At 38.7% G+C, this 22,344-nt stretch overlaps 2 protein-coding genes across 3 annotated transcripts; both read left to right on the top strand.

Moving 5' to 3' along the window:
• The first annotated feature begins 234 nt into the window (after positions 1-234).
• LOC144708593 (B3 domain-containing protein Os08g0324300-like) lies at positions 235-2,431 on the top strand. 2 transcript variants are annotated; one of them, XM_078581991.1, is made up of 3 exons: positions 235-489; positions 1,101-1,675; positions 1,979-2,431. In XM_078581991.1, exons 1-3 carry the CDS (start codon positions 427-429, stop codon positions 2,055-2,057), a joined length of 717 nt encoding a protein of 238 aa, XP_078438117.1. In that variant the 5' UTR covers positions 235-426; the 3' UTR covers positions 2,058-2,431. The 2 variants fall into 2 exon arrangements, with proteins under 2 accessions (XP_078438117.1, XP_078438116.1); XM_078581990.1 differs by having other exon boundaries at positions 1,053-1,675.
• Positions 2,432-16,654: 14,223 nt separating this feature from the next.
• On the top strand, positions 16,655-19,167 carry LOC144708605 (putative B3 domain-containing protein Os03g0621600). The gene is made up of 3 exons (XM_078582006.1): positions 16,655-16,940; positions 17,806-18,300; positions 18,767-19,167. The coding sequence occupies exons 1-3, from the start codon at positions 16,812-16,814 to the stop codon at positions 19,067-19,069; spliced, it is 927 nt and encodes a 308-aa protein (XP_078438132.1). The 5' UTR covers positions 16,655-16,811; the 3' UTR covers positions 19,070-19,167.
• The last annotated feature ends 3,177 nt before the right edge of the window (positions 19,168-22,344 follow it).

Genomic DNA, 22,344 nt, shown 5'->3' with positions numbered 1-22,344 from the left:
TTAGATTAATTTCTTAATCTATGGACAATTAAATATATGTATATAATTGCATATTGTTAAGTTATCAGTTATAAATTCCAATTTATATATGATTCACTTAATGACGGGAGTAAGATATTTATAACAATAAGTATGGCAATTAATTGTGGAGAGGCTAAGTATGTTTTAATTATGATCCAGAAGGTCTCCCCTCAAGCTTGTTTGATATAACTCATTATCCAGATGAAGAGGCATTGTTCATATAACTCATTATGAAATGATTGCAGAGGCAGAGACGTCATCAGTCAATCCTCTCTTGGGACGTGGCAAGAAGATTTGGCCCGATTCTCATCATAACTTCATTAACTGCGAGACAATTACCAGTATAATTGTTCTTGCAACAACTGTTTTTCATTGCTGTTCCTCCTATCCTCCCCACTCTGGCATATGGCAACGGGCGAGCCCAACTTCTTCAAGATCATCCTCTCCAACGCCGACACGGAACGCCTGGTAACAGTGCTCTCTCTCTCTCTAACTATCTTTTTCTTCCTCTCGAAAACACAATCCTCTCTTTCTTCGTATATCTCTCCTCTCGCACTCTATCCTTCTCTCTCTTTCTTCAAATCATTCTCCTCCTCTCGATCTCTCTCTTTCTTACTGTCTTTCTCCTTAGACACTGCCTCTTTCTCTCTCTCTTTCTTCATGTATTTCTCCTCGCTTTCTCTCTCTCTCTTTCGTCATGTATTTCTCCTCTCCCACATGATCTCTTTCACACACACTCTCTTCCTATATTTCTCCTCTCACCCACTGTCTCTCTCACACGCTCTCTTCCTATATTTCTCCTCTCGCACATAATCTCTCTCACACACTCACTCTCTCCACTGTCTTTTCTTATCTTTCTTCAAGTCTCCTCTCTCACACTCTCTCTCCATCGTCTAGTCCTATCTTTCTCCAATTCCCCTCTGCTTTCACACACTCTCTCTCTCCACCGTCTCTTCCTATCTTTCCCCTCCTCTCGCAGAGTCTCTCTCATGCGTCTCTTCATATATTTCTCTCGCCCTTTCTCTCTTAAGGCCGAGACTTTTCCACGGAGGATTAACCCTTCCGAGTGGGGTCGGCAGAGCCTCCCGAGAAAGTTCATGGCGGAGCTGAAGACGCAGCAGCTTCCAGAGACGGTGGAGCTAGAAGACTTCGCTGACCGGCGATGGCCGGTGAAGCTGAAGAAAACCGGCTCCGCCGTCTTCCTGGACGAGGGCTGGGAGCGCTTCGCCGCGGCTCACTCTTTGCAACCCGCCGACTTCCTCCTCTTCTCCTTCACCCGCGGTTCTCGCTTCACTGTCGTCGCCTTCGCCCCCCACGGCGGGGAAAAACAGCAAGCGCCGCCCGCACAGGCCTCCTCCATTCCTGTCACTGCGCTCCGCCGAAGCGACGTTAGGTCTGAAAGATCGCCGGCGAAGACGACGACGGCCACTCTCGTTATGCCGCAAGGTCGAGGCGCCCACTTGAGGACGCTGCGAGAACGAGGCCCCGCCGTCTACCACCGCCGAGGCGACGATAAGGCAAATGGATCGCCGAAGAAGACTACCCGTCTTCCAGTAATGCCCAAAGTGCAACGCCCACTGGCAAAAAAAACTGCTAAAACGAGCCCTTCTCGTCGCCCAGGGGCGAAATCTCTCTCGCCCATCCTTTTTGACAAGTATGCTCCAGCCCAGCCACGTCTCCAGAAACTTTCAGATTGTGCGTTATAGTGTTCGGCTGTTCGCCAATTACACGTACGATGACGATGATGGAGAAGGATGAAGAATCGTCGTCGTCACGTTATTCTTCCTCTCCAGAATGACGATAACGACGAAGTCATCATCCTCCTTATTCCTCGACAGTATAATGAATAGGGGGTTAAGCCGTCATCGTCATTCGTTATTGTGATCTTATCTGAAGTTCCTTGAAAGAGAGGGAGAGATGGGTGAACATACTAACTGCGGTAGTGTTGTTATTGCAGACCGTTCCATCGGTGTTTGCGAAGAAGTTTATGGCAGGAATTGAAGGACGGGCTGTTTTCAAGGGCAGGTGCGGTATAGCCGTTGGAGGTGCGGTATAGCCGTTGGAGATCGAGGACAGGATTAACGATCGGATGGAAGATCTTTGTGGAGGAGAACCAGCTTGTAGCGGAGGACATCGTTGTCTTTGAGCTTACTTCTTCCCTTCAGTGTACCATTCGCCGTTTCGACTTCACTATTTTCCGCGCCTACGACCGTTGCCGCCGCATGAAGTCTGCTTGTCTTTGACACTCAGAAATAAAGAAGTGGAGACTTCAGAAAGAGATATCGGCTCCCTCATCAGACTAAATGAGTAAGCTTCTTCTCCTGTTTACTTGTTTCTGGTCGGAAAACAAAAAATGGTAATCATAATAACCTTCCGGAACAAGAATGTAAATGAGAGTGCCATTTTTTTCCTTCTCTTTTTACCTAGAGAGAGAGAGAGAGAGAGAGAGAGAGAGAGAGAGAGAGAGAGAGAGACCGCCTCATCCAATGCTAAGAAGAGGAGAAGTTTAGCTGAAATGGAACATAGATTCGTTAATGTAACTAAAAAATGCGATGTAGAAGCGGCATAACCAGTCCCGAAACATAAAAAGGAATGGGAATCCGGGAAACTTAGAACTGGCGATGAAAGTTGATATTTTGCTAAGATAAGGGTTTTCAATGCCAAACTCATAGATCTCCTTCCACTATTTGGAGATGAAGACCCAAGTTATTTCTCATGAATGGAGCTGGAAAACATTCTGGAGATCCAGATGTATGAATCCAGACTGGCATGTTGAATGTATGATATAATATGGTGAAGTAGCATCTGAGATCAATAAGGTATCAAAGAGGGACGAAGACAAGATGGCGTTCCGTAGGAGCTGCTCGCGTCATCTAAGAGAAATTTGACAAGCCCAAAATTTTGAGTAGGAGCGCCTGTTTCAATCAATATATTGAGCTACGGCTTTGAGTGTAATGAATGAGCCAAATAAATGTGAAATAGTCAAGAAAGATAACAGAGTATGTATTGACAGTTGGTATCCATTACTTTCGTGAAAGACTATCTGTATAATGGATACACAGTATCACATCTCGATCCTGGAACGGGACAAAACGAATTTCATTCCGACCTACGTCCGTTGTTAGCTCAGGGACAAAGGAGGGGATGGTTTTTTGACCACCGACAAAAAAACCATCCCGTCCAACAATCTCAAGACGGTTTTTTCGTCCCGTCCAGTCCTCCTAGGACGAATACCAACCGGACAAAAAAAACCCATTTTATATTTTTAATAAGTTAATATAGATTTCTAAGTATTTTAAGGGAAATATGGAGGAGATAGAATGCAAATGGACTTATGTACAATTAATTCTGAGCGGTGTCAGTTTGCACGTGCAAAAAAACACAAGGACCTTGATGCAAATTGTCATAGCGAGGCCACATGGCGAGGTCTCAACCGTCGGATGAGAATCCTGCAGTTTTTTGTCCACATCCGTCCGTCCATTGTCCGAGACCTCCGGACGGACGGTTTTTTCATCCCACGGGATGAAAATCATCTCGTCCGGTGGTCGCTGGGATGAATTTTCATCCTGAAATTCATCCGTATCCTTGGATGGGATGGTTTTTTTGTCCAGGGACGAAAAAGTGTCCTGTCTGCGTCCCTGAACTTTATTGATAGTACATTGGTCATTTCCACGCCAGACCGAATAAGGCTGCGACTATTGTCATATCCGACATGTGAGCCACATATATGTAGGAGTCAAGATGCTTCTCTTAAACATACGGCAGAATTGTGATCTATGAGATTTTTAAAAAAAGTCTTCATTACGCGTCCATGTGTTGGAGAAGGATGAAGTCCTTAATTTGTTAGAGCTTCCACAAAATCAGAGATCCACTAACGAGGAGTCTCTTAAAAAATGACTGACCTTCATCCCTCTAAAGTCAACCATAAGATTTACTAATGGCCAGACTAAACAGATAGAATACGCATTAGGTATAATGTCACGACCACATAGGTATTAACTTGCTAAATCATCACAAGAATCTAGGCATTAATGCATGATAACAATCCATTCAGAATTCTCCCTCGTCACGTTTGCAACATCAGCTGTAGTATGAAAAGTGGTCCATTATATCAAGACAAATCCACTAATGATATCACGAACTTTACATGGTCGTACAGTTTTTAATGATGACATTGTCATGGTATTAACAGCATAAAGTGAGCATTAATCTTTATGGTGGAATTCTAAGATAGTGTTGAAAAAATGTGATTTAATCATCAACCCTAGAGTAATAAATTTTAATCCACGTTAATTCTGAAAAATAGGAAAAAATCAGTGGCGCATGGAAAATAGTGAGGAAAATATCATAATGCATTTTGAGGTTCATTCACTTATTTCTCTTTTGATCTTTTCAGTTTTTTCTTCATATTTGAAGAATAATTTGAAGTACCATTTATAATTGTTATTCATTATTATGGGCATTTTATAACTCAGTTCAATGAGTTAATGTTCAGTCAAAGTATGTCGTGGACTTGTTCTATAAGTTAGCTTTAATTATTGGGCCACCCATCTCCAACAGATTAAGTGAACACATCGGTGGCCCATGAGGCAGATTGCTTGAATCGTACCAAAGCCTTAAAATACCCCTAATATTAACGTTGAACACTCATACTTAATTTTGATATTTGTGATTTAGTTCTTATTTACTTGTATTAGGTTTTAATAACATTCCTGGAATGATTGAATTGACTTGATTTTTCTCGGGTAATTTGTCATTATTTAAATGAGATTTATGCAATGAGGTTTGTAGTGCAAGCTAAATTACTTAGTGCAGAGTATTGCAGTAGGGGTTTATCCAGACAAGATAGAGATTCATATATCCAAATTTTAGTTTCAGCCAAAGAGAGAGAGGAATAGAGATAGAGATAAGGTAGTGGGATTATCTTGAATCTCTTGAGCTTCTATAAATGACAATTTTGAGGTGTGAGAAAAAACGTAGAATGAGAGTCATGAACAGAAGTCCATTTATCTAATCGAATAACATAATGAAATAGAATTATAAGCTATTTTATGTATTTTAATTGCAACCACAACCAACTTTGTAATGCTCGTGCTTTAACCATTGAAACAAGAGCATAGACATTCTTCCCAAGCCTGGCATGTTGCATAAAAAACGTACAACAAGGTTTCAACTCATATACTGATCCTGAAATTTCATCTCAAAAGTCCTTGAGATTTTCAGATATCACTTGTTGAAGTTGAGCTAATCTGAGCCATTGGATATTTTCTCTCTCCTCCATCCCAGCGCGACACCAGTTTTAGGACACCATGTCCGAGTACAAATACAATGGGACACCATGGTTGGGGAATTTTTTTCTCACTTTCTTCCTGGCTATCATCATCATTAATCAGGTCTATACATGAGCCAACATAAGAAGTAAAGTTTAAATAAACTGTTAACTTTTCAGCCAGTAGTTGCATTCACATGTTGTCATGTGTGGAGGGCATCAACATGGGTTTACTTATTTTTTATTCTTCAAATTTTATAATGGCAACATGAGTCTCTCTTGTCCATTGCATTTATTTTGATTTTTTTTTTAATTTAATGATTATGCTATCCATCCCTGTGCACTTGTAACTAAGACAAATAATGTTACGATTGGGCATTATGGCTTCACAACTTGTGAAACCAAAATATGCCTTACCCAGTGACTGGTATGTCCAATCATTGGATGAAAACTAGAGGATACGGTTGTTACTGCGTCAGAGGGATAACACATAAATTAAAAACATAGATTTTATTTTGAGCCTTCAAATATATCTGCAGACATACGCAAACTTATAAAATGTAGAGAAGTTTAGTTGAATGGAAAAATCACATTTTACGCCATTATAACATGAATATGTATATTTTGGAAATTTAAATGTAAAATTGATGATGCTAATGAGATAATTAAGATGTTAGTATACCCCACTAGGTACATCGTTTCAATTTACTAAGAAACATCCCATTAGTCATCTTTAAATCATCCCTTGACCCATACAAAATAGACATGTGCATGAAGTATAAGAAATAATTATCACATGATTTGTATAAAAAAGTATACAAAAATTGTACGCTAGCCTTTTCAGGAATTTTAAGATTGACCCCTGCTGGTTTGGACATAGATAAAAGACATGAATAGAAAGGATTAATTATATCCAGTGAAGGCACAATGATCCTATGGTGTCTCAATACTCTCAATGAATGTTTGACTTTACATCTCTTGTGATCAAGCTCACTCTCTCATAGGACTCCCCCCAGTCTTTAAACTCTGTTGAACTTTACCCTTGATTTATATATATAAATCAAGGGACGTTAACCGTATCATTTGATTCCCCCACTCCTTACCCTAAGCTGCTTTTCCCCCTCTCTTTTCCCATCGACCCTCCACCCTACCCACATAGTAACTTCCCCACCCAGTTCTCCCTCCTCACCCTTGTGCCATTGTGCCCTCCTTGGCCCTCTTGTCAATGTTGTTGTTGTCCCATCCTTCCTGAACAACATCAAACATCTATGGCATGCCTCCTTGATAATATGTTAATTATTAGATCCATATCATTAAATTTAGATGTTTTATTGAGCCTGAAATAATGAAATCAATAATTAGGATGATATTCTTATTTTTGATTTATTGGTATTTTAAGGTTTTTCAACATCATTTTCTCAAATGTATTATTTTTGTTGAGACAGAATAATTTATTTTTCAATTATTTGAAATAATATTTCATAGAGATTATTTTCCTAAGTTGGAATCTATATTTTCATTTTCTATCAATTTTTTATTTAATATAATTTATTTCTTGGCCTACCTCTTTTTTATGTTTATACTTGCCACTTATTTGACATTTGATCTTTCATTTGATTTGATCGAATGGCAAAAAATCATCAACATTCAAAATCATTACGACAACAATTCATTGGAAAACGATGTCACTATGGCATAGAAAATCATGATGACATTAAGGCAAATGATAAACTAACACTGTTGCATTTTTTGAAATAACATGGTGACATGGAGTAAAATAAAAATATGAGATTAAACTCATAATAAGTGAGGATGAACAGAAAGGGAAAAAAATTCTTATTCCAACTTTTTCCCAATGCTTAAACAATCAAAATCTTAAACCATTCATATGGCATCAGTTCATGGGCGAAGAATGAGATAATCACATTAATGTGGCACCGGAATCTGCATCACCACTCCATAAATTTATGTTTATAATGATTACATCAGTGCTTCTATTTATCAGTGCTTACTTGCTGCAATAACGCATTACCATGTAGAACATATAAGAAAAACATTTCCATTATATTATTTTTACTCTTCATTTGCATATGTCAGATCTCATTATCAGAGGCGTCAATTGTGGATAACGAGGGGATTGGTAGCTGATGATTGTCAGATTTTTAAGGTTGCTAATGTTTAATTGTTAAATCTGAAGTAACCTGAGCTCCTGTGAGAGAATATTTACTCAAATGAATGGCCAAGTTGGTCCAACTTCAAAGGAATCTACTACCCTTAAAGGCTGATTCAGCTAAACTTTTGTAGGTATATTTTTACTAGTTCACTATTTCTGATCCTTTCCCTCGTATCTATAAATCGGTTGACCAATACCTATAACAATTATCATTGAACATGCTGCCTAGATTTTCGGGCTGATTGAAAATTATCACCAAGTTTCTTCGTGGGGTCTTCGGTGATTAAGGCGAGACAACAGAGAGGAGGAGATTAACCGCACTTGCAAAATTACATGGTCCTAGAGGGACACCTTACATTGTTTTTTCTTCACCACCCTGATTAGGTTAAAATCGTAACACACCATCATATCATGAAAATCCACTCTTGCTTTTCTTATGCACATTGTATTAGTATGTGTTCATTATCTTTGCCGTCCCCCCACTTATAAAACCTTATCTCATCACATACATATTTATCTCTCTAATAGATTTCTTTCTTGTCATCATGACACTATACCCCGTCCCTCTCTCTTTGTCATAATCATGCTCATATTATTACATCCTATCTACTACCCTTTATACTAATCATGTTAAATATTAATAATAAATTACTAGCATTGTTGTGCCCCAAATTTTCCTTGTATTTCCACCTAGTATCTAATAAGAATATTTTCTCATGTTTTAATCACAATTTAAATAATATAAATTTATAATCACCATTCTATATGAAAATTATTCGTACTCATCACTAACTTGCTGTATTTTAATAGAGTAAAGGAGTTTTAAAAATTTATTGATTAAACCTAAAAGGGCAAAATGATGAATTTAATCCCTAACTTTTATTTTATCACCCCTCATCTACAAACATTTCTAGCCCCCATTGTACTGATGTTGTGCCACCTGAAAACACAAATTATCGGTTTATTTCTCTGAAATTTACATATTTTATGCAATAAAAACTTATATGTGTGTATTATCAAGCTTAAGATGATCAAATCTATTCTATATTGGTTTTCTAATTTTTTGGATTTAATTGATTTTTTGGGATTTGTTTCAACATCATAACCTTAATGAATTTTCTGATTGAATTTTTTATGAATATTTTGGACTTATATTCAATCAGATATGAATTGTCTAAGTCTAATTATATATCTGTTATATTTTTATGATTCTGTATTTATTTAAGAATGATTTATAATGGATTGTTTCCGCTTTAATATTTTCCAGGCATGTGCCACCATTCAATTCATTGAATGGTGACCAGTTACGCGTTTTCACAAATATTAGCTGTGCTAATCACTATATAAGGCACAATTATGGCATCAAGAGTCGTGAAGCCATAATGTGACAATCATCAGCTGACATTTGAGCTACCTATTTTAGCAGGAATGGCGTGAATTAATATAAAAAAAGAGCTGTTTTAAATCGCAATAAATCTTATACAAGAATTGACAGAGAGAAGAACAATAAAAGAGGAAAAAGAACTCACCAATTGTGGTGGTGGATGTGGCGCACACGTGCAACCCCATGATTGACTAAAAATTATAAAGGTTGTTGATGTGCAATACCAAAACACGTGCTGCATGTGGCACGTGGAGATGTGCTGCCAGATCATAATAGTTAAAACAAAGATAAAGCGATTTTTGGTCTCTTGCAGGTACACATGGTAATTTCGAAGCGTGTGATTGCCGAAGAGGAGACCATCACATAATTATTAAATCTATTGATTGGACGGGTCAACTAAAAATGAAAAAAGAGGAAGCGCCTGCGCCGATGACTGGAAGAGAGAAAAAAACGAATGGCTTGGACCGCTCTAGATTCAAAAACGATATCCGATGATCCATAGGTTCGATTTGAACAGAACTTTTTAGGGTTGCTTTGTCTCCCTCTCCTATTTCCATCCATACCCTCTGATATGTTATAGGTGTGGATTACTATCAAAATCATTATTAAACTTGGTTCCTAATCATGTGGACTATTTGAAAGATAATGAGTTTTTGATATGCACAACTGTATTTTTAGTGCCTCAAGTGTGTGGGAAGAACCATCCTAGAAGAGGGGGAGTTTATCTGCACTCTCAGACTGTCGTGATCTTGGGAGAAGGTAATGATCTAAGGTAACCACCTTCACCTTACATTTCTCTTTCTCGACATTGTCGGTAGCCTAATTTGTTTCCATGATCACACCTTGATGTCACACCACCTTCGTATGTCTTCGAAATCATGTCTTATCATTTTGCGCCAATTATGTATATGACTCATTCTCTACCCTACTCCTATCGCGCCTCGTATCATCATCCTTACATTCTCACTTTCATTTGCTCGTCTCAAAATTGAATTATCACTTTATACTAACTACTGTGTCCTCGACTTGATATTGCTATCTCACCTTGTATTTCCTCATCACTTGACTTTGTGTTAAGAATTATCTCTTCCGATATCAATAATCACCATATGAATAATACTAAATCCTTATTCCTCATTTCATGTGGAGATGATCTGTTCTTGTGAATATCTAAAATTACGAAGTACATGTTTATATTTCTCATTGAATAATCTCAAATACCAATGATGAATTAAAACCCTAATTTTGAGGCTATAACCACCCCCTTCCTCCAAATCATTATGGGTGAAGGTTGGAGAAAGCGATGGGTTTCAAGGCCATGATTGATGAGATATGACACCAATTTTACATAGTAAAATATGAAGCAGAATTGTAGTAGATCTTTAAATCATTTTGAGGCCATGATGATTAAGTGACTTTTGGTCAGATCAAAATACATTATTTTCTTCGTTCTTCAAGCAAGCCATGTTGAGCCTTTCCACGCAATCCTCTACACATTGAATCTTGTCCTCTTCATCTTAATCGTCCCTTACATTAAGTTCCCCTCATAATATTGTGGTTTTCATACCATCAGGAGGGTCAGTCCCCTGTGAGTAGACATGGTCGTTCTGTTCCTTCTATGCGAATTAGAGCGAATTGTGCGTTCTGTTTGGATTTCCAAATAGAAAAAACTTGGAAGCAAACAGAACATCGCACACACCCGTGTGCGGTTCGCATTGTGGGAATTTTTTCTAAAGGATTTTATAAAAAATTACGTTCGATTCTTCCCTCGTTGCCTCTCCCACTCTCCCTCATACTCTCGTTCACTCCATCTCTCTCCTGCAGCTATCGCAAGCAGATCCTGGTCGCAGGGGACTCACAGGCGCAGCTCTTCGCGCTGGCCTTGCTGGGGCTGGTCCTCGAGCCATTAGCGCTGGAAGGGGGGGAGGGGAAGGCTGGAGGCGCGGCTCTTCTCTCTCTCCATTTCTCCTATCTCTCTCTCCATTTCTCCGTCTATCTCTCTCTGTCTCTCCATTTCTCCTTCTATCTCTCTCTTTCTCTTTCTCTTTCTCTCTCCATTTCTCCTTCCATCTCTCTTTCTCTCTCTCTCTCTCTCCAATTCTCCTTCCATCTTTCTCTTTCTCTCTCTCTCTCTCTCCATTTCTCCTTCCATCTCTCTCTTTCTCTCTCTAACTCCATTTCTCCTTCCATCTCTCTTTCTCTCTCTCTCCATTTCTCCTTATATCTCTCTCTTTCTCTCTCTCCATTTCTCCTTCTATCTCTCTCTTTCTCTCTATATCCATTTCTCCTTCCATTTCTATTTCTATCTCTCTCTTTCTCTCTATATCCATTTCTCTTTCTATCTCTCTCTTTCTCTCTGTCTATCTCCATTTCTCCTTCCGTCTCTCTTTCTCTCTCTAGCTCTCTCTCCATTTCTCCTATCTCTCTCTCCATTTCTCCATCCATTTCTCTTTCTCTCTCTCTCTTTCTCCGTTTCTCCATCCATCTCTCTTTCTCTCCCACTCTCCAACTCTGGCTCTCTCTCCCTCTAAAACTTGAGATTTGACATACCGACTTGTAACCAGTTGCATTAGTTATAATAATGTAAGATATTGAGAAAAAATTACCAGCCAGAATGCACGAGTTATCACCAGCTAATCTTAGTCACAATCCAGATCTCAGAACTTGGTTGATCCACAGAATTTCTATATGAAAATACTAACTTCGAAGATAGTGAGAATTCAATCCCCTTGTTGATGAATTAGGATCTCCGGTCTAAAGATTAATTAGTTCTATTTTAGTTAGACATCCACTATAGACCAAGATTCACTAAAGAACAACTTTTGGCAATCTTCTAATTTGTAAAGGTAACAGAACCAAATTTGAAGATGGTGTGTTGTGAATTAGTATAATATATAATAAATTAGAATACTTTTAGTATAATATATTTTGGTAGATGCATAATTTTTTTTTGCCATTTTGTGCAATTTGGTGCAATCTACGAACAATTGTTTGCAATTTTTGACTCCACGTGTCAATTATGTTCTCTTCGTGCAAATTATGTTCGTTTTGTGCAAATTTGTTCATTTTTGCAAATTTGTTTGGTTGAGCAAATTTGTTTGCTTTGTGCAAATTTGTTCATTTGAGCAAATTTGTTAGGTTTGAGCAAATTTGTTTGGTTGAGCAAATTTGTTCGTTTGTGCGAACTGTTCTATTTGTGTGAATTTGTGCGAATTGTTCGAACATCTGTTCTAATTTCTGCACATAAAAAGAACAGCACAATGAACAGACCCCTGTGCGGTTTGTTTGTGCGAATTTTTTGTTTGTTTTAAATGAACAGAACAGAACAACCATGTCTACCGGTGAGTGAAAGGAGAAGAAGGATGGGATCTAAAGGCTCTTATATGGGTGAAAATCGTTCAGGCATTTATCCTATTTACCCTGAATGAGAATTTTTTATAAAACATATTTTTTGTCCACCTTATTTCTCAAAAATACCAAGATGGAGATTAATTAATCAAAATTTAGTTTAATCCAATCAATAAGTTTAGTTGATAGCTCACGGGGCGTGACGCTATGAATCATGTTGTAGGCACTAAAAAGGCTATGCCTACTCTCTCATAGAACCTTCTGTTCACAAGTTACCATGTAAATAATCTCTAATCTTCTTGAAAATCCTACAAAAAAATTAGGCTACGATAAACTATGAATCCTACAATCTTTACAAACCTTCAAGGTCTGAAATAGGTTGAATTGATAGTGGTCTTCCCTGGATGCTTTAGTGAAAGACATCAACTGTGGGAAAGAAAACACTTTTTCATTTTTATTTTGAACAGCCATGATATCATTTTTTTAAAGAAAATCAAAGTGATTGGGATGAGAACATCGTCAAATCTGCTTGAGTAGGCAACTTGTTTTCAATGTATTATCAACTAAACACATATTAATAGTTTTCGACATTTATTTTGTGATGCTAAAATTTAATTTGGCAATCACACTATTATTCATGAATGATAAAATCTTATGACATTTAGTCTTGATAATTGAGCTGATTAAACATCCCAATCTGCATTCTAGGGTGTTGTGACCTTTAAACAAAAAGATCAAGATAAAAATCGTCTTGGTTTCCCAAATATCTGGTGTACGATTATAAATTATTTTAAACTACACTTTTTTTTCAGGAAACCATTCTGCAACTGAATTGTATCGATTGGAGTTAAGTAGCAAATTGATTTCTAAATTTTATGAGTAATAATTTACTATTTATATTTTTAGTCACCATTGAGTGATTTACTTTTTCAAAACTAATATGATAATGATCATATTAATTTAAAAGAACATTAGTCCAATAAAATATATCAAATTTTTTTTATTTTCTGGATATATGTAGTGAAATATTTTGAATATAGTGATCCATCTAATTACTATTGAAGGATATTTATCACAGATAAATTTCACACACATAAATTTATATATATACATAGACACATTATATATGGCCTACCATCCTTGATATGACCAGAAGTTGATGGATAATGACATAGTATCTTGATAGGAAAAACAGATCATTATTGTATTTATCGGCGTGCAGGTATGGACTAACATTACGTGATAAAAATTAGATCAACCAGAATAGGAGTTTTGGTCAATACAAAGGGTGGACCTAACTTTCGGAACTGACCTTTGTGTTGGATGTTGGTTTCTGAAACTGAATTTTTTATTTGAAATTATATTTGAATTTAACTATGTATTTATAAGTATAGGAGAAAAGGGTGATGCATGTCATTAATGGATCATTACTGGATTTCTGGGCTTGTAAGTATAGAATTGCATTCCATAATGGAAAACTAGATCAATCACACTAGGAATTTCGGTCCAAAACTAAGGGTGGACCTAAATTTAGGTCCCTATCTCTGTTTAGCTCGTTGGTTTATGGCTCTTGAATTTTTTATTTGATTTGAAATATGTAGTTATAAGATATTACAACCACTAGTCTGTATTGATTAAGAATCTGTCTAAGAATGGACCCTTTTCGTCAAGGATCTGATAAATTTCAAAATACCAGACTGAGCCCAAAATCATTGTTCCCCATATAAAAGGCAGAAATTTAATACCCTTTCATTCATTGATATAATTAACATGACTCCATACATACAAACTATCTAACAAAATCATTGATAGATATAATTCATAATTATTGCAAATTTGAAGAGTTGAGCTCTACACTATAAACATACATCATAATGAATAATACAGTTAGTTTCTATTGGGAATATGAATTAATAATGTTTTATTTAGGGTAAATATTTAAATATAATGAGATGGATATCGTAAGGGTTTGGACATAGCATGCTGATACCTAAGTTTGGAGCCCATATCAAAATCTGATATCCAAATGTCAGATATTGAACAATGTACCAAAATTTGATGTTTGGATATTTGATAACCAGCATCTGCATACCGGTTTAAAAATTTTCACCCACTATCCCATAGTTTTGAATAAAAGAAAAGTTAAAAAGAGCAAACATCGTTTTGAATAAATATAAATTGAAAATAACTCTGTGCTCTACCCACCCTATAATAAATACATATGCTTGATGATGGATATTATGTGGCTGTCAAGCCAATCACACTACCATGTATATTTAAATTCATTGAATAAATTATTTGCATTCATTATTATTCCGTGTGATGTTTATAATGAAGTCCATGAATACGTGCAATAACATAGTGAATTATGATGAGATTATAATACAGTGATCACTAGTCTTTAAACATGTATTCTAAATATTCCTATTTGAGGATAGTCAAGACGGACATCAAACTATCCGGATAGAATAGCACTAGCTGATCCTACTTATTCGATAACTATAGCTGATCCTGTGGCTATTAGTGTGGTGACACTAAGGACAGATAGTGGGTGCTCTTTGGAGAAAGAGTTCACTGAATTGATCCGTATGAATCCCTGAATGGTATTATACCTAAACGTCAATCAGGTTGATTCAAGTCACGGTTGTATAAGTGATCCACTGACTTGAGACACTAAGGACATCTCGTAAGCGGACGACTAGATTTTGACTGTGATATATGAGTCTCTAATCATGAGATTCAAATAAGTTATAGATTGGATCTAGTAAGAAGCTTACGGAGATGATTGAGTGGTCAAGATGGGATCATCTGCCCTCGATATAAGAGGAGATTGACTCGAGGAAGACGATGCAAGAAAATCCCTGGCCAGGGTAGAGAGGATATTGGAGAAAGCGTTCTTCGATGATCCTCGTTACGCATCAATACTAATCGAATGACGGATTAGAGTTTGACGATAAACCATGCTCTAATTCATTCGAGAGTCTCGCGCGGATGATGGATTATACATACACAGTAACCGATGATGGTAAAGGTTCAATGAGAGAGTTTGAGACTACTGAGTATCTTCTAGAGCACGAGGTGTAGCTTGGCACCCCATGCGCTGGAAACTTAACCTTTCGATTGGGTTAAATCGATCCTTATTTAATTAATCTATATGTTGATATAGTTAATTTATAAGGTTGGTCAATAAATGTTATTGGGTCATTTAAGTTATTAACTAGAACGATACATGGGCCTAGAGGGTCACACGCACAAGGTCATAAGGGCATTGGTGGATATATTTTTCTTTGGAGGGTTTTTGAGAAAAACCTTAAGTGAAATATAAAGAGAGAAAGGGGTCTCATTTTAGACACCCATGCAAGTTTCATTTGAGAGCCCCTCCCCTCTCCACTCTCTTCTACACTTCCAAGGAAGAGTGTCTTCATGGTGAGGAGATCTTTAAGGTTCTCAAGAAGAAGTGAAAAAGAAGACGTGGAGATCCAAGCTCCGAGTGATCGCGTTGATACTTCTAGAGGCCGGGCGCGTGAACGGCTTCAGAACGAAGGGTGGAACGTATTCCCCAAAAGGTACTACAAAATTTCATTTTGATAGATCGATTGAGAATCGATCGACCACGCTTCCGCATCCATGGAATGTATTTTTCATGGTTGAACCAAACTACAGAACCCAACACTTGACACATATTTGGCCCCAATGTCTTCACATGGCACTGGGCTCATTTTGGGCTAGGATGAACTAATATGCATTATTACGAGAGCAACCAGTGTAAGTTAATTGAATGTTGATAAAATCAATTAAGAAATATAACCAACGCTCAAACAGAGTACATTAGATGACTCCCAATAGCTTAATTACATATTTATGTTCCCAGTAAAATGTCGGATGTCGAAAAAATTGATATCCAACCCTTAAGATGTAAATAAATATTGTCATCCAACCCTAGAGGTGTAAATAAATGTTGTTATCAAATAAATTGATATAAATACATATTATCATCCAACCCTTGATATGAAGATGGGTGCCAATATCAGGAAATATTAATAACAACATCAGATATAGGTACTGCACCAACTAATATCCAACAACATATTAATATCCTTGATGAAGACTTATGCCAGTATCCAACATCAGATTTCCGGTTCAGTAAAGGCGTGCATGATTAGCCTGTCTGATATCGTCCATTCAATTTTGGGCTCTTGGATGGACAGGCGAACACTGTCATCTATGAGGGTGATCCCTATTTACTTTTGGGTTCTTCTCCACTGTTTCCCCAGTTGAAGTTGCTGGGCAAAGAAGACGTCAGTCTGCCTCACGAGATCTAAAAAGGCGTTATTAAATAATCAGCCGGACATTTCCCTTAGAGAGTAGAGAAAGAACTGATCCAACTACAAAGACGGTGAATTTAACACCCCTAAGTCATCTAATAGTACCAAGCGGCGGCTTTTCAGGGCCTCGAGAGCATTTCTAGGACAGTTTTGGGTTTCTGTTTTTCTGTCCCGTCAAATGCACTTGTCGAATCACGCAGGGGTTAGAGAGAGAGAGAGACGAAGCATTATGAAGAAGATTTGCCGCCGATTCTAATAAGACCATCATTAAGTTCTTCCTACACACACGCTATGTGGCATCTTCCGAGTAAAACACTTACCGAGGCGTCTTCTTCTCCTCGCTTTCTCGTTTTTGGAATGGCAAAGAGCAAGTCTAACTTCTTCAAGATCATCCTCGCCGATGTCGACACCCAACGCCTGGTAAGAACCTCTCTCTCTCTCTCTCCGGCTCTCTCCCCCCTCTTTCTATTTTTTCTTTTCTCCCACTCTCTCTCTCTCTCTTTATCTTTCTCTCTCTCTTGTTCTTCTCGCTCCTCGTACTCTTGCTCTTAAAGCTGAGGTCTTTGCACGGTGGATTAACCTGCCGGGTTGGGATCGGCAGAGCCTCCCGAAGAAGTTCATCGCCGAGCTGAAGACGTTTCTTCTTCTGTTATATATGCGTCTCTCCCGTCTCATGACTCTCATCCTATCTTTCTCTTTCCCCCGCTCTCCCTTATCTTCCCCTCTCTCTCTCTCTCACTTCCTATCTCTCACTCTCTCTCTCTCTCTCACTTCCTATCTCTCACTCTCTCTCTCTCTCTCTCTTACTTCCTATCTCTCACTCTCTCTCTCTTACTTCCTATCTCTCACTCTCTCTCTCTCTCTCATACTTCCTATCTCTCACTTTCTCTCTCTTACGTCCTAGCTCTCACTCTCTCTCTCTCTTACGTCCTAGCTCTCACTCTCTCTCTCTCTTACGTCCTAGCTCTCACTCTCTCCATTCTCTTCTTGTCTTTATCTTCTTCTCGCTTAGTCGCTCTCCTCTCTCTCTCACTCGATTAAATCTCTTATATGGATATATCTCTCTTTCCTGTCTCCTCCAAGCTTTATTTTCCTCCTGCTCTTCTCTTCCTTTTTTTCGTCTCCCTCTCCTTCTCTTCTTCTACCCGTATCACCTTTCTCTTTCCATGATGTCCATGGCCGAACTAGTAAGCGCTTCTCTCTATCACCCTCCCTCTCTCTCGCTCTCTCTCCCACGACCGAGACCTTTCCATGGAGGATTAACCCGTTCGAGTGGGTTCGACAGAGCCTCCCGAGAAAGTTCATGGCGGAGCTGAAGACGCAGCAGCTTCCAGAGACGGTGGAACTCGAAGACTTCGCTGACCGGCGATGGCCGGTGAAGCTGAAGAAAACCGGCTCCGCCGTCTTCCTGGACGAGGGCTGGGAGCGCTTCGCCGCGGCTCACTCTCTGCAACCCGCCGACTTCCTCCTCTTCTCCTTCACCGGCGGTTCCCGCTTCACCGTCATCGTCTTCGCCCCCCACGGAGGGGAAAAACAACGCAGGCCACCCGCACAGGCCTCCATTCCTGCCACCGCTCAGCGCCGAAGCGACGTTAAGTCTGAAAGACCGCCGGAGAAGCCGACGACGGTCCGTCCTCTCGTCATGCCCCAATGTCGACGCACCCACTTAAAGAAGCTGCGAGAGCGGGGCGCCCTTCAAGCCGCGCAGGCGCTCACTCTCTCTCGCCCGGCCTTCTTGACCATCGTGCAGCCGACCCACGTCTCCGGAAACTTTCGTTTGGTCCGTCGCAAAGTGTCTTTGTTTGCCCCCTAATTCATCCTCTTCCAGATGGCTCCAACGTAATCGTCGCCATCTCTCTTCCTAGACAGTATGACGATGCAGAGACAGAATCGTCATCGTCAGTGTCTCTGTAAGTCTTGCAAACTTGACGGTAGACGACGCCATAACCATTATCGCCGGCTTCAGGTTCTCGATGACGGTTGCGTTTGTACTTCAAGTTCTGCGGACGATGCAGATTTGCATTGTGGAGTGTTCCGATAAAGGGTCTTCGTTCTCTCTAGATGAGGATGATGAAGAAATCGTCATCGTCTTTCGTCTGAAACAGTAGACAAGTACGATATCGTCATCGTCTGTTCGTTGATCTCGGTCGATTGTGATAGACGATAACGATAAAGGGTTCTGTGATATTCCGCTTTCCTAGAGAGAGATGGAATGAAAAGAATAAACCGCGCGCTTGTTGTTGCAGGGAGTTCCTTCGAAGTTTGCGGTGGAGTTTATGGCCGGAGATGAAGGGAGGGCCGTTATCAAGGGCAACGGAGGTGCATGGTGGGTGCAGTATCGCCGGAGGTGTTCGAAGGTGGAGTTTGCGACCGGGTGGAAGCTGTTCGTGAAGGAGAATCAGCTCGCTGTGGATGACATTGTTGTTTTCGAGCTATCTTCTTCTTGGGAGTGTGACATTCAACGCTTCCACTTCACCGTTTTCCGCGCTGGCGATGGTCTTTCTGTGAACTCCGATCAGAATGTAATAGAGGCAAGAGGAAAGGGATGATAAACTCCTCCGTCAGAATGTAAAATATGTAAGTTTGTTTCCGTCTTTACTTGCTTTTAGCACCGAAATCAGAATGTAAGGTTGATCTCGTTTTTGCTTCTCTTGGACTTCGAGAAATCGAGAGGAGAGAGTGGATAACCACCTCAGCATTATATGAGATATGAGAAGATGATATTTGGAGGTTGAGGGCAGCAGAATGTGATAATAATATTCCTCGTCTGATGCAATTCTTATTAGCTTGTTCTACTCTTTGCCTGTTTTAACTACCAAATCAGAAAGTAAGAAATTACTTTTCTTTGAGTCAAGAGCTATGTGGGATAAACATGCGGATTCATGCAAATATTAATTATTATATATGAGAGAATACTTTGAGGGTGATCCTAATGGGTTTATCCTGTAGGGCAGAAATCTGACCCTGTCAACCATGGACCTTGGATCGACCAACCAAGGAAATGATCCAGAGGCTCTTGATTTAATAAAATTAGATGGTTCAAAACTGCCCAATCATGAGATCACACAACCACATACAGCAATTCTATAATTATCACTAACCAACAATTATGTCAAAGTTAAGATGTCTTAAAGTACATATGAGAAGGGAGCCAATAGCTCGGTTGTTCCCATTATGGATGGCATTGATAGACATTGATATGTCGCTCCGCAATAGAGTATTAGGGAAAAGAAAGCCATGTGATAAAGGAAAATTCTAGAGTTATTTTAATTTGCCCAAAGCAAATGAAATTTGTAATTATCGAATCTCATTCAAAAATATATTGTTGGATTCTAAAGGACTTGATATGGATGAATAAATGAAAATGATTCGCAGAGGAAGACTTGAACGAATTGAATGACATCAACAAAAACGGAGTACCTTTCTACAAATCTCATTCGTTATTTCTTTGATCCCTGAGCACGACGATTCGAGTTGCTCATGTGTGCAGCCTCTAAACGTATCGACGTGATCTCGTCACGTCGAACCTCCTCCTTCTCGTTGACGAGCCCCGTGCTTTCTCCGTTGACGTCGTTATGTCGTCCCGATCACATCAGGGATGGAGATGGGGTGTTGGGAGATGGAAGAAGAAGGACAAAGGCACCTGAACAATTCTGGCCTAGGTTAATTTCTTTCAAGGCCTTCCCCTATTTATACTATGAGTATTTTTCATAAAAACTCCCAAAACTTAAGTATATCTTCCGACGTCCAAAAGATCATTTGTGTGTGACCCTTTAGGCCCATGTATCAGTCTAGTTAACGACTCCAGCAGCCCAATAACCTTTATTGGCCTTCCAAATTAATTAACTATATCAATATATATATTAATTAATGTCGTATCGATTTAACCCAATCGATAGGTCGAGTCTCCAACACGTGGAGTGCCAAGCTACACCTCGTGCTCTAGAAGATATAAAGGAGTGTGTATCGACTCACTCATAGGCCCTCATCCACTTGTATGCATAATCCTCATCCACTTGACGCTCCTCGCACGACTTAGGGTATGGTCAATTGCCAAACCCTAATCGGTCATCCGAGTGAGTACTAATGCATTCGAAAATCATCAGAGAACTCTTCTTCGATACTTCACTACCTTGGCCAAGAACTTCATTGCATCATCTTTATTGAGCTATCACCTCTTATACCGAGGATGGACAATCCCATCTTTACCACTCAAACCTCTTCGTGAACTTCTTGTTGTACCCAAACTAAGATCGTTTAGAATCCCATGATTAGAGACTCGTTGGCCATAGCCAACGTACGACTGTCCATCCACAAGACGTCTTTGGTGTCTTAGGTCTAAGGACCACAATCGTGATGTGAATCAACCTGATTCACAGTTCAGTATAATACCATTCAGGGATTTGTACGTATCAATTCAGTGAACTCTTTCCACTAAAGAGCACCCACTATCTATCCTCTGCATCTCCACACTAATGGCTACGGAAACGGCCATACTCATCATATGAGTGAGGCTAGATAGTGTTATTCTATTCGGATACTTTGATGTCCTTCTCGGATATCCTTCGAATAGTAATATTTAGAACACATGCTTAAAGACTAGTGATCTCCGTACTATGATCTCATCATAATTCACTAAGTCCGATCATGTATTCATAGGCGTCATTTTAAGCATCACAAATGCACTGTAATAAATATTTTTTATTGATAAACATTGAACGAGACGTGGAATGTATGATTGGCTTGCCGGCCACATATATATTTCTATCATGTATAGCAGTGAGTTAGGTTGTCTCTAGAGAGACTGGCCTCTAACAATAGATTTAATAAGGATAGTGCATATAATAAGAGAAATTAGTTATATAGCAGGATGAAAGGAATAAAATGATAGAAAGAGAAAGTATGTAATAAATGAAAAGAAGTAATTACAGTCAGGTACAGAGTGATAATATATAATAACAAGTAAAGCTAGGAAGAACTAGAGAAAAGCAGAGGTAAGGTCTCTATAAGATAAAATAATTTATTTATAATCATTAGGATTAATATTTTTATACGTATCAGAGGTAGTGAATGAGTGGGATGGAGAAATATATTTACAGTGTTATTCTAAAGGAAGTAAGCTAAGTATAGTGGAATAGGTCTTTTTAGATTTTTAGTTAAGATGTAATAGTATCAAAATAAGGATATTATTAATGATAATATTCCTAGTATGAGATATTCTTAGTGTGGTTAATGAGTTGAGTGATATATTGGTTAAATATATGATAGGATAGATAGATTGGTAGATAAGTGTATTTGATTTTGGTAAGATATAAGAGGAATATGAGAGGAAAGGGGATTAGAATGATAGTATGGACAGATTGATTGTGTCTACATATATTGATTGGGTGAGGTAGGTTATAGATATAGGATAGAAATTTAAGAGCTAAAGAGATAGGGAGAGAATATATTCTAAATTTTATAAGAACTTAAGATATTATATAGATGAATAGAGAAAATAATGCAAGATAATAAATAATAATATGATTAATTAAGAGACAATATTCATATTTAAAATATGTCTGTTATGATGTGGACTTCGGGTTAGTTCGGCTCATTCCCAGTCATTTTTTTCAAAATTTTGAAATATCATGGCCCATCGGGTGGTGATCTTAAGAAAAGCACTAGAGAGATATTTCATGTTGCTTACCCTTGGGATGAGTCTACTCGAACCAACTGACCGAGACAACTTGACTGATGTCTCTAACCCAATTGATAAATCCAACGAAACCAACCTGACCAATATGCCAACTCAATAGACATTGTCAACCAATATGATAGGTAT

The sequence above is a fragment of the Wolffia australiana genome, chromosome 10, assembly GCF_029677425.1.
Source record: "Wolffia australiana isolate 7733 chromosome 10, ASM2967742v1".
NCBI lineage: Eukaryota > Viridiplantae > Streptophyta > Magnoliopsida > Alismatales > Araceae > Wolffia > Wolffia australiana.
The sequence above is the reverse complement of the archived record's forward strand: the minus strand, read 5'-3'. Positions and strand labels throughout refer to the sequence as shown.